This window comes from Trachurus trachurus, assembly GCF_905171665.1.
Source record: "Trachurus trachurus genome assembly, chromosome: 23".
Taxonomy (NCBI): domain Eukaryota; kingdom Metazoa; phylum Chordata; class Actinopteri; order Carangiformes; family Carangidae; genus Trachurus; species Trachurus trachurus.
In genome coordinates, this window is record NC_139912.1 from 16,553,376 (window position 1) to 16,567,101 (window position 13,726).

General features: G+C 41.6%; 1 protein-coding gene across 4 annotated transcripts in view; it reads right to left on the bottom strand.

Annotated features, from left to right (window-relative positions):
* tbc1d22a (TBC1 domain family, member 22a) overlaps positions 1-13,726 on the bottom strand; it is a 127,514-nt gene that overhangs the window by 98,022 nt on the left and 15,766 nt on the right. For all 4 annotated transcript variants that reach the window (XM_083999753.1, XM_083999754.1, XM_083999751.1 and 1 more), the window contains one exon: positions 4,742-4,812. In XM_083999753.1, coding sequence (XP_083855879.1) covers positions 4,742-4,812 — 71 coding nt within the window. The remainder of the gene's footprint in view (positions 1-4,741; positions 4,813-13,726) is intronic.

A 13,726-nucleotide genomic window follows, 5' to 3' on the forward strand; every position in this document is an offset into this window, starting at 1 on the left:
CCTTGACTCAATACTCCACCTGTCCAGGTTGCAGGTGAGACCTGCTGCTGAGCTTCCAACTCACTGAGCTTTGTGATTACACTGCATCTTGGGAAGAATCACTCATTTTTCTCTTTGAAAGTAAAGTTTGGCCCAACCATAAACAGCTTTGCCTCTTCTCGGGAACTTACTTACTGTAATCATAAACATCCAGAATCTTGATTTAATAATTAGTTCATATACAGAGCTACATTATTGATTTTATTAGTCCCCACAGCTAAAATGGTGTATTTTCATGCTAGGTTTACTACCTCATATTGTAGCTCATATATTACCACAACTAATAAAACAAGTGTATTATTCTTTCTTTTAGTCTAAACACAATTCTCATGAAACTAATGATCGACTGAATTCCTGTTCTAGAGTGAAAAATGTTTTTTTGGACATGAATGTTAAACCACTTTACCCATGAGGTTCTTACATTCACTGACTCCATGAAATGATGCCTTCCTCCTAAATATTAACTGTTCATGAATGTGCACTGTCCTCAAACAAATAAACAATAAAAATAATAATAATAATAATAATAAAAATCTGGTCACATGCTCAATTTTTTTTATGGTTTCCTATAGCAACAAGGGGTGGCTCAACTTGCCCATATGCGTAACTTTCCTCAGTTTCCTTTTACAGTAATGTTAGAGATGTTTCTCGGTGCCTAATGATGATGCCAGAGCGATGTACTGCCACACACAAAGGTAGCATCTTTATATTAGCGGTCCTGAATGTGTTCGACAGAAGCTGTTTGTTCAGGTCTTGGTTGTTCATTTTGAGAGATGTCAGTGTGGAGCTGCACTTGTCATGCATTGCAGTGGAAGTTTACAAACTGAGAAGGAACAAAATGTTCCAGTGAAGTGTGAGATGCCTCTAACGCTGTGCATACCAAGGGAGGTTGATTACAAGTATGCCTCAGATGAGAGAAAGAGAAAGAAAAATCACATTGTTCTTTTCTCTCAGGCGATATAATTATGTGTACTGTCGTAAGGTAACAGTTGAACATAATCATCTCGAAATCTGTCCCCGCTGCCGCTGCGTCTTGAAACATTTCATATAACCCCTTAGCCTTATCAATATTTCCACAGCCGGTTAGTTTCCTTCTCTGCCGCCACCTCACATTTAACAGCCACACTCCATTAGCAAATGTACATATTGCCACAGGCTGACATTCTTTTACAAAGCAGAAAAGCCATTTAATTTCTTCCTTTCTCCTGCAGGCTCGGACAGCAAGTGCTCTTTATACAAATTAAATAAGACAGTATTATTTCTGAAATAATAGGAGCTTCAACCGGATGTGTTTTCTGAGCAACCTGCGGAGCTTCATGCTCAAAAGGAGGAAGGCCGCAGAGAAAGGGAGATATCCAGTCAGACAAAATACTTCCTCTCTTCTCTTCGTCTGGCTTCAGGCTTTGTTTTTTTTAATTTCCACACGGTCTAACTAGAGCGGAGACAGTTATGGATGATTTCTGTGATGTGATGGGAAATGAAGGCCATCGGGAGAGCGTTTCCAAAAGTCTGACCACAGTGGGAAAACTTGTTTCCCGTCTTTGTCAGGTAAAAAAAAAAAGAAAAAAAAAGAAAATGAGTGTGGCTCAAGCACGCCTGCTGGAGGGGATGACGGGAGAAAAAAAAATCAAATAAGTTGGTGCACACTGGTGAGCGGGAGAAGGGCACGAGGGACACCACTGGAGTGAAGTTTTATTAGGTGCCTCTGCCAAGTTTATAGAATACGGCACGGGCTGTGAGTCTCAATGTGTGTGTGTGTGTGTGTGCAGGACGCAGAATAGATTTCTCGAGCCTGATCCCTCCTATCTATTTCTCCACTGGATCATACCACAGACAGGACAGAGAAAGCAGTCAAGTGTTATGACACTTCAGAAGATATGAGCTTTTGACACCATGCCCACTTTTCGCTTTAATCCAGGCCTTGGATTTAACCCTGGGATAATTCACGCTGCACGAGGCTCTGAGATCCAGATATCTGTTGAAATCCTCATGAGGTGAGGCTGAGATTACCTCAGATATGGATCTCAAGTTTGCACAGTTAAAATACCTCCTATTACATATTCATTCAGAGTCGCCTGGAGAGAAATGGCCTCAATGAAAATGAATTGTATTCTGTTATAGCACATTTAAGCTCACGGTAACAAAGTACCTACTTGGTTTCTGGCACAAAACAGAGAGAAAGTTGGAAAACAAATATTGAGACTGTCGCCCGAACTGAGGAAATAACACTTGCTCTGGTGGAGCTTCGGAGTTTAAAGAAGGTGGAAAAAAAATGATACCGACGCTGTGTATTTAGCAGTATTTGGTGTGTACAACACACTGAGCACACACACATACGGGGTCTCTGCAGGGTTTACCAAGCTAAATCTAAGACTTTTTAAAGCCTTTTTAATGCCACACAGAATGCCATTTAATTCCTGTTTGACAGTCACACAGAAGTAAGACGGCCAACAGGGACATTATTATGTCACTTTTTTAAGTAGTTCACAAAAGTTTTCGACAGAATTTCACTTGATATGATCTCATTGTTGTGCTGCACAGTTGGAACACTTCACACTAGATTAAAGCTAAACACAATTGTACCAATCAGTCAGTCAGTTTAAACTATGATTACAAACTACAGCCCCCGTGAACAGAATTGTTTTTAACCCTGCTGTTGCATGTTTGTTTTCACATGAATTATTTTTTTGGGTGGATTTGAATGATTTTTAAAAATTTAAACAAATGTTGAATGAATGAAATCATCTTGGCCATGTATCAGATGAACAGCATAAAATGGACATATAGATGAACGGATTTAAACTGATGATGTAACTGCACTAGCTTCTGTAGCTATGCTGTCGTGACATGTTGCAGTTGAACATCAGACAAGTGATGACATGAACTCTCTGTAAAGATCACAACAGCTTCTAACCCGAGAGAAGATTCATATTTTACACTCATGTGCTTTCTTGTTGTGAGATGTTTGAGAAAAATGGCATCACTCTCATGTGTGTACAATAAATATTAGAGACGATAGATATTCTGTTTATTGGATGATTCAAATTTTCAAGTCTGACCTGCAAATTCAAATTCTGGCTAATTCTGATTTTATTTCAATGAACTATATTTAATATTCTGTAATTGTTCTGTAATAGATAATTCAATTGGAAGTTCATTTAAAAAATATTAATAATTAACTAGTTAATAACTAGTTAATTACACTCTATCTGCTTATCTTGTCCTGTAGGCCTCCACATATTTCTTTGGCCCAACATCTGTCTTCAAATAACTTTTTTAACAAATTAACAGTGATTGTGATTAGCTCAGCTTAGCATAAAAGCATGATACAGCTAACAATTTAATTTCCCAAAAGATATTACTTCAGCCTAAGATGTGAGTGACAGCACAGGTACGTAGAGGCTACAGTAGGAGAGATGGTTGGTATACTTAACATTAGCGTATCCTATAGGCCTGTTGTTTGTTTTTTTCTTTGCTCTTTTTTCTCCAGAATCTACTTTCTGTGTTTTGTTGTTTTCCTTCCTTCTTTATCCTCAGCACAATCCCCAACTCTGCTGCCTCGATGTTTATTTTCTCAGTAGGGAAGCAGATGCAGTCCAACTGTAATTTATACAGGCCACAGGCCAGCTGTGCGTCGCTCCCCCAAACTTCTCCGCAGTGTTCTCATTACATATATACATATTGTATATAAAAACATGTATGAATATGTATACGCACGAAAAGCCACCCACACATCCATGCAAACGTTATTTAGATACATGCAAAAAGGCTAACACGCACAATCAAACAGCACAAACATGAGAAAGCCATTATTCAGGTGATCTTCAGGTTATCTATGCTACATTAGCTAAAACACCCACACACACACACACAAACACAGACGCACAAACAGTCTGCTTAAGCACTAAAGCACCCCTCCCCTCCCCTAAACTTGGCTGCCTACACTGCAGCTGCTTTGTAACTTCATACAGTGTTATGAGTCTTCACTTCAGTGGAGTACCAAACAAAGCAGCCATTAATGGTTAAAGCGCCCAGTAGGTAACCTCCCACCACCAAAAAAAATATATATACAAACACACACACACACACACACACACACCTTTAATGACATCTTTTCTGCGGCACATTAGCTATTGTGCGGTAATTAATGAGAGAGTCATGGCGTTCAAGAAGCCAGTCTTCTCTCTGCAGACTAGGAGCTGTACGCCACAACAATGGCTTAATGAGTAAACACACCGTGCGTCTCATGAATAAATTATTTGTGCCTCGCAATTAATTTTCCCTATTGAAGTTTGAAAAAAAAAAAGCAGCACTATTACCAGTCTTCATAAATCAAAAAAGGGAGGGGGCACGGCTAGAGAACATGACAGCAACTTTGTGTGTTTGTGTGTGCGTATATGCGCGCCTAAGATCATCTGTAATGTGTTTATTATTTGTGTAATATTATCTGCTGTGCGCAACAGTGTGCACGCTGCTGTGTGTGAGTGTGTGTGCGCGATTGATTCCCTTGTGGGTTCGATGCACGCCGTTACATGGGTTTTTCCTTCTTGGCGTGTGATTGTATGCGAGTGTTATTACAGTAGGAGTGTTCTTACATTTTATACAAATTAGTGATTGTATAATCAAACGGCATACACAGCAAAACAGTGTATGTTTGCGGTATTTAATGTTCGCTGTGAGAGTGCGTGCGCATTAAACTTACTGAAAGGAGTTTCCACGTGATTGGTCGGACCTGTCGCGGGATCCCCGACCAGCTGAGTTTCCGTAGCTCCTCTGTAGAAACACAAAAAAAATAGCAGACGGTCAATTTTACATTCTCCACTTAAGTCTTTTCATATTAAGACATAGGTCAATATCATTGGTCGATATCAGTGTATGGATACATATTATACAGGAAATCTATAAAGTGACCCTGCTGTATAATTTATCAATCAGGGAATCTCTTGTTGCTTTAGTCTTGAAACCAAGGAACACTGATGATCAATACATTCACAAGTAATCTTGGCTCTCTCTTTTATTCTAATTTTGTTTTAAATTGAGTGATTATTATTCCTAGTTTTGTTTTTATTTATTACAGTGTTTAACTATATTGTATTTTTACAACTGTACAGCACTTTGGTCGACTGAGGTTGTTTTAAATGTGCTTTATAAATAAACTGTGACTTGACTGGATGTAATGCGATTATTTTGTCAAAAAGCGAGTATAGCATAGGGTTAGAATATTTTAACGGATCTTCTTTTGATGATGCTGAATCCAGATAGAGAGAAAGAAACTGCTACACTCACAGCAACGTTCGGATGGAACTGAGAGAAGAAAAGAAATAATGAACAGTTGAAGCAACAAACATGTTTATTTGTGTGTTTATTCAATGATTTACTCACATTTATTCAGCTCTAAGTAGTAAATAGTTACAGTGTTACTGCTGTCTTGATAATTACTACAGAGCTCCAAACAGCATTAAAACAAATGCTGATTAAGAAAACGATGAAAACATTTTGGTTTCACTGGAAAAGACATTTGATTGAAAAGAATTTCCAGGGATACCACATTATCACATTAAAGCTATTTCAGGCCATCATTAGATTAGAATCGAGTCATTTTTGGAGCGCTGAATCAATCATTCAATCTACTGACCAGTCGAACAATCACGTCCTCGCAGCCTGAACTTCCTGTCTATCTTTCCCACGACTGAAATTATCTGATGGGACAGAAGTGGATTATTAACCACACTCTCCCAAGGCCGGGTGAGAGAGCCGGTGGGCTGGAATGTAAAATAAATCTGATGGAGAGGTGCAAATTGAACTTTAAAACCGGCAGAGAGCAGTTCCCTTTGGGTCCATGAAGACCCAGAAAATATGGCTTAATGCTTGGTGCTACAGATTACCTCCTAACCATACCCCAGACACTATCCCTCTCTCTCTCTCTCCAGCACACACACACACACACACACACACACTGACAGTAGCTGAGGACAGGCGGGTATAAGGATCAACAGTTACACAAGAGAAAATACTTTATCTTGTTGTATTTAGCGACCTGTGTCTTCTTTCCTCTCATTTCCAGTTAATCGAACATAACAACCAGACTACGAGAGAGGTGTAGCATCTAATTTCCCTGCCGCAGAGAGAGATTGTGTTCATAAATAGAACTAAAGCGATTGTGTGTATCAGCGCTTCTGCAACAGTTCTGCTCAGGAGCTTTGCCCGTGTTGTCTCCACCCAGTAACGCAGGCCTTCTCTCCGGCTATGACGTGATAGCCCAGTCACACATTCAAGATCACAAAGGTGCTGCCTGAGGGACCTGCAGGTTGGGATATTTATGATATATGACAACGTGTTTGTTTTCCAAGAAGCAGAAGGTCTCTCTGGATGAGATGAGACTAACGTTACCTCATCCTCTATTCACAGGCAGGTCTCCCTCTTTACAGACCCTGCTGTTCAACCTCCACCAACTGTCCAGGCTGCTGTAATCTATGTCGGGGCAATAAGAATTTAAAGGAGACATATTCTGCCCCTTTTCCACAAATTAAAATAGTTCCCAGGTGTCTTAAAGATCATCAGAACATATCTGTGACATGCTGTGGTCAAAATACCCCAAGAATCAAACAACGGCTGGTTTCAGTGCCTGCCCCTTTAAATGCAAATGAGCCACTGTTCACCCCGCCCTGCCCCCTCTACCGGTACCGGTACCAACAGGTAGGGGTGGTATTATGCAAATTTGAAAACGAATGACATCATTGAATGACATCATTGAATGACAACTGAGGGAAAAGCTCGTAAAACCACTTGGACTTTAATGCGAATTACAGATTTTTTTGTCAATTCTCACATTTTGGGGGATGGAAGGCAAGCCAAACACCCAATGTTCAAAACGTGACATTTCCATAATGTGTCCCCTCAGAAGGTACTGGGTGTTTGTCCAGAACATAATGATGCAGGGCTCCAGATTGTAAGTACATTTTTCATTTACTTGCGCATGTGCAACCACTGAATCTGGAATCTGTCATTACAGCTGGTAGGCCAATGTTTGTGAGGATCGTGAATGAAAAGGAAATGTGAATATTTGCTTTACAAGTCAATTCGCGGTGTGCATCCCTATATTCTCCGTTTTCGCTCCGGCCACTGTGCTCCTAGTAAAAAATGTTAGTCTGGATCCCTGTGATGTCACAGCAAACTTGACCTTTGACCTTTTGGATATGACATGTAATCACGTCATATTTCTTTTCAGTTAGACATGTGTGTTAAACTGTATTATAACTAGAGTAAGAATTCTTGAGTTACAATTGCCAAAAATATGTTTTATAAGTTCACAGAGACCTTGACCTTTGTCGAATAAAAATTCTCATCAGTTCATCCTTGAATCCGACTGAATGTCTTCCCTCAAGGCGTTCCTGATATCTTGTTTGCGAGAATAGGATGGACAGAAAACTCCCCAAAAATAAAGCCTCTGGCCACAGCTGTCGCCGACACAGAGGTATAAAGACGCTATAGAAATCTCTCTCCTTGTAATTGCACTGCCACTGTTTGACCTGCATTCCAAGAGTGAAGGGAAGGGGGGAAATTGATTTCTGTGCAAATGAAATGGCACTGTCTTAACATACTTTTCTGAGTTAAAAAAAAGAAGAAACAAACAAACAAATACCTAATGAATAAGCCAAATTTTTCCTCCACTCTTATTCAAGGCACCGGCTGGAAATTGATAAGTCCTTCGCACGGAGTGAACAGTATTGATTAGTGCTGCCAAATGACTCTGCCTTGCCTGTTCTTCAAGGCAAATGCAACGGCGAGTCAGTGACAGATAGCAGAATAGGAAATAGCAATCACCTAAACAGCAATGGGCTAAGTCCATTGGCTAAATTGAGTGAAACGCATTAGAGCTTGTTCAACTGATGGGAGTAGCCATTTATTCACTATAGTTCCTGTGCATCTTCCACTTAAAAGTTCTCCCCTACCTTGTCCCCGGTGACTTTAATTATATAGAAATTCAATACAGTGATCTAGTGTGCGCAGCGGCGGCTCTGCTTGGTTTGGAGGGTGTCGGAGAGCCCACAGTGCGGGGAGGTTTCGATTACCCCAAGGCTTACTGTGCAGTAGTGAGTTGCATTTGAAATCGCAGATTAAAAAAAAAAACTCTCTCAGACATGACACAGACCATGAGGGGGTCTCAAAGCAAAGGTGCTGCAGGTTTTCAAAAGAGCCTGTGTCCGCGTCTCTGCTGCTTCCCTTTCCTTTTCGCAGGACTACAAAAGCTGGGATATGTATGGAAATCCGGGCATCTATTAGAAAATGACAAAAGATCTGAGGGTGTAGAGTTAGAAAGAAGTGAGCTTATGAGACCCCTGTAGTCCACTCGTCTCCACAGGAGCCGAGAAGCTCAAGGCTATACAAGCTGTGACTGAACCGTCTGTGGTGAAGCTCCATTGTCGATAATGTGGGTGCCACATTTTGACACGGATAGAGATTGTTTGAAATAAAGACGAGATAAAAATGTTGCATCAATGTAAGTCCTTCATTTAGTTGATCGTCTCGTGTCTAAATTAGTGAAGTGCCCTCTTAGACAATCATTTTTACTCACTGCAAGTTTGCCATTTTATCAGGAAAATCTTGTTATCATGCAACCCCTCATGTCACTGATACATTATAATACAATATTGATGCCACAGCAGGCAGAGCTGTTTAGCATTGTGGGCCCGTCTCTGCGCTGGAATCAGTGCCAGGTCCGGTCCCAGCGTGGTTCGTTAGGGTACATCCAGTTTCCCCAAGTTCATGAAAGACTGAATTATGAGTTGTGGCTATTGATTGCCACTACTGGATTTCAAGGGACCTGTGTGTAATTTTTCCCCCCTTTTCTTTTTGCATTAATTTGCTGCAGACTGTCTGAAATTCTACATCTTTGAATCTCTGAAAACAGTGCCAGTGTGTGCGTGTGAGCGTGCGTAGGTGGCCGCATACACCATTAGGCTGCTCTCAATGACATCTACCTATTACACATGGAGAGCGGGACAGCTGTGGTGAAGCAACGTAGGATTTATTTACAACTAAGTCCAAGTCTTTAAGGGTGAAATCGTTAGCCTATGTGCTCTCCTACATTCATTATGCTCCTAACAGCTAGTCAAGGGTGTCTCTCCTCTTGCCTCGCACCCTTTGAACCTTCATTTGCACTGTCAGACAAAGAAATGAGTCCATGAATCTTGTGGACTCGGGCTTAATTAAACTATGTTATATTTCCCCCACCTGGCATTAATCTCACCGTAGGGGGGGTATAGAGAGGAGGGAGTGAGGGGGCGTGGGGCACAAGTTGGCTAATGGTCTTTACATCCTGATGCTGCAGTGATCTCCATGAAAGCACCCGTCCCCCTCTGGTCAAACGTTGCTGTAGGAATGGAATGGGAAAAAAAGAACGGATGTGTGCATGGGAGAGTGTGTGTGGGCCTGTATAGATGTGTGGAAAGGGCAAAGAGCAAATATTAACTTGGCACAATGTTGCCAACAGAACAAGCAGACGTGCACGGTCGACCCATACATCATATACAGAAAAACGGCAGACAAAACTTCTAACCCCCTGGAAATCGCTGCACTCCACACACACTCCAGCAGCGGAGAGCCGGACCACGACAGAATCCAAATCAACGTGAGCCGGGATGACTTATAGACCCGCGGCTTGACTGCCGGAGTACTGATGCACTGCTCTGGCACAGTACATGAGAGAACAATGGTAAACTCTACGAGGATGAATCCGTCATCGTGCTCTTCCAGTTTCACACATTTTAATTAGTCCTGGGCTAAAAGGCCGCTCTGAGAAGAGATCTGCATGAGGAATTATATAATCTATAATCCATCTGCGAAATGGACTCCGCGGTGATGCTTTATTCTAATGCAAATACACTCTGAGAGGAAATGTGTCTATTCCCCCTATTTCCTAAATGCTTACGATACAGCCGCACTCATCTCGGCTCCGATTCCTGAGGAATCATTTCTTAGAAATAAAACTCCATTTCCACAGTGGGCAGAGAAAAAGAGGCCAATATGAGCATAGTTGACGTACGGGCTAAATTGCAGATGTCGTTTCATTAGTGTGGGGCTAGCTCATCTCTCAGAAAACATATCGGACTCTCTGGGGCATCTCTTGTGCATTATGAATGAGACAGTCGAGCCCTACCTCCTCTGGAATAAATTAAAGCCATTTCGTGACATTTTGATAATTAATCTGTTGTTTTTGCTCGGCGGGCACTTGTCACAATTTGAGCGGGTGAAAAAAAAAAGTTTCTGCAACTGTCCCGGAGGCGACGAGGGACTAGCTGTCCCTGTCAGTATCAGTGAACGAAGTTAACAGTGCAAACAAGCCTTTTTTTTTTTTAGCTGACAAATGTGTCACTCCCTCCCAACACATAGTAATCTGTACTAAAAAAAAAAAAAAGAAGAAAACTGCTAATTGTAATTGTGAAGACCTTATTGTAACAAGTCACTACACAAACAATGGAGAGGAAACTCATTAAAGCAAAAGCGCTCATTACTGTTAATTCACCCCATGTGCACTTGTTTTAAAGCACACATATACAAGTGCAAGCGGGGGTGAGAAAAAGCCTGACTTCTCCTATTGGGACCGAGAAAATATTATACACATGCTTCGGATTCAGTGTGATCAGAAGTGTGGGTGTTTGTCATGCTGGTGGGCTCAGACCTCAGGGGATTGGTCTGGAGGAGGCTCTATTCCTCACTGGCATGAAAAACACCTGTAACATCAGCAATGTGCAATTCAAGGGCAACCGCTGCGAGTCTTTCCTCGGCGTGTGTCTACTGTTTTCCATTATGCATGAACTTACAGGGGTGCACTTTGTCTTGGCTGGAGTTAAGCTGGGGGACCACAGGGGGTGATTAGGACACCATGTACCTTCTGTTGAACACCCACAACAGCTGCTCTGATGTGGGACTCTCCGAGGTAATGAATGCTCAATGACTCTTGAAACATTCAGAGGGCGAAATATAACCAAATATCGTGTTTTTCATTTCATTAAAACTTATTTAACAAGCAAAGAGAACCAAAAGTATTATGAAACCGCAGCTTGAGAGCAGTTTTTTTTCTTTTAAAAAAAGATGAGGGAAGGTCAAATCCGCTGAACACAAAGTGGAGTTTCCCAGCGCAGTTGCTCGGGGTACCTTTGCCGACAGCGGCTCCAGGTGAAGCAGATGGGGTTGGGTGTCTAGATAAAGGCCGACTCAACTGCGCCGCGCTTGCTGAGGGAGGAGAGAACGTGTCTTATTCACCTTTCTGGCCCAGATTCTCTCGGTCTGCGTGGGGATTTGGACCACTTACATGTAGGTCGCGGGAGCGTTTCTTTAACATTTTAGCTACGCAACACATTTTCAGTGACAGGGGGCCTCGACGGAGCACCAGAGTGGAACCAGAACTGAGGGGGGTTTTGTTCCACACGTACATTCGCAATAACACAAATTACTAAAAATCCAGCACTGGAACAAAGCCTCACTGAGCTATAAGAAAAGGTAATTTAAACTTAAGCGCCATTGCAGCTTTATTATGGATATAGACTAAACCGAGGAGTGTCATGAGTACCCCTACTGCTGCGCTGGCAAATATGCAGATAAATTAATAGTTTGACTTTTAGTGCTGCAGTGTTGTGGAAGCTGAAAAGTATCCCTGAAGTGAGTTTATTTTAACAAAAACAATAATGAAAAAAAAATGGTTGGACTTCATGTCACGACTTTAGAATTTAATTTAGGCACAGAAGGGTATACGTTTGTTTCTGAGTGGACTGAAACAATGGAGCCTTAAGGACTTACCTGGCCGAGTGAGGGCTCTTACTGTGAACAACCAAGCTATGAAAAAAAAAAAAATCAAATGAATGTGTATGTAAGTGTGAACATGCCAGAGTGTAGCTGCACCTCTACCATGTCTGCTTGTCTGCCTGCCTGTCTGTCAGTCGGTCCACCTGCCTGTGTGCACGGTTCTGTATGAAGGCCAGTAAGAAGAATAGAAGGCAGAGAGCGAGGGGGAAGAGAGGTGCTGTCAGTCAGTGCTGGCTGAGCAAGGAGCTGACGGGAGAAGGAGGGAAGACGGTTGGCGGGCCGGAGCCATGCACTATTCAGGCATCATTCAGACGGAGCGCGACCACTGGGGCAAAACAGCACAAGGGTCTCCGAATGCAACTCACACTTTTTTTTTTACGCATGTGAAAGTTGCACACACCTGCCAAGAAACTGGGGGGTTTCTACTCTGCAACAGGAGCTGCCTCAGCAAATCAAGACTCATCTCTACAGTTTCCAGTGGTTTCAACCTTTGGAGGTTCAATAATCAGAACAGAAGCGTTACGTGTTGCTGTAAATACAGAGGCGCATGGTCCGAGACATAAATAACACAATGGTAAAAAGTAAACGAATGCCATCCTCTCTCTCTCTCTCTCTCTCTCCCAGACATTGTCCCAGTGTCATCTGAAGCCATTCTGCCAATGAGGTCAGAAAAACAATACAGTCAGGACGGACACCTTTATCATGCAGTGTATTAAAAAGTTAAGCTCCCCTCCTATAAACCTTGAATACTGTGAGAGAGTCCTGAACGGTCTAACTCATCTAGAGGACAAAGTGATGGCGCCAGGGAGCAGACGGCTCGTAAACTAATGGGACTCTTGTAAAAAGATACTCCCCCCTGGATTATACCTGCTCAGGAGGCCTGATGGATGGCCCAGATGGCTGGGAGAGGACACCGAGCATAGATGAGCGTACAGGTGTGAGAATGTGTAAGTGTGTGTGTGTGCGGCTGTAACAAGGACTTGTACAGTCAATTCCCTGGAGCCTGCCCAGGCTTTAAGTGATTTAGATGAAACCAGTCCTAAAAATCAAACTAAGTGACTTTTTTTTTTAAAGATGCAAACTTTTATGAGGGGAATACAGATATTTTGAATTTCTCTGATGTGACTTTCACAGGTGAAGGTTAGGAAGGAACTGTTTTCTACATTAAAACAAAAACAGGTCATTAAAACCAGTGTAATTTTTTAGGGATAATGAGCAACCGCAGAGCAACTGATAGTTTTGGAGTTCACCGATAATAGGCACATTTATGACCAAACATCTATTAGGCTGTAACGATCATTAAGAAAAAGTCAATCATGCAATTTGCACACATGCATCCTTTCTGAGCTAAGAGGGTGTAGGTGGAGAAAAGGTAGTACATTTAACAATTTTTTAAAACATATTTTAAGTGTGTTTCCCACTACATTTTTACAGCTAGACAACAATTAGATTAGTAATCGATTAGTCAATTTATGAACAAAAAAATTTGATAATCACTTAATCATTTAAGAAATATGTAAAGTAGATGTTCCAGCTTTGCAAAAGTGACTGTTTTTTTGTTTTTCTCTTGTAAGCAATATCTGTTAGTTGATCATAATAGTTTAATGACACGACATTGAATGTGATGGACAGTTTTTCTAATTGTGTTGACAATTTTTTGACTAACTATCAGTTATAGAAATATGAAAATAAAAAATGTGTTGCACCTCCACAATACAAAAAGAGGTACAAAAAAAAATCTCACCCATTTGTGACTTGCATTGTTTTTCTTGCTAATCTTCAAATTGGTTGCCGGGGAAATCAGCAATGGTATAAAACAACCACCGCTGCTTCAGAGTTGGGGCAGACGCACAGTAAAGAGTCACCTGTTACCGTCACCATA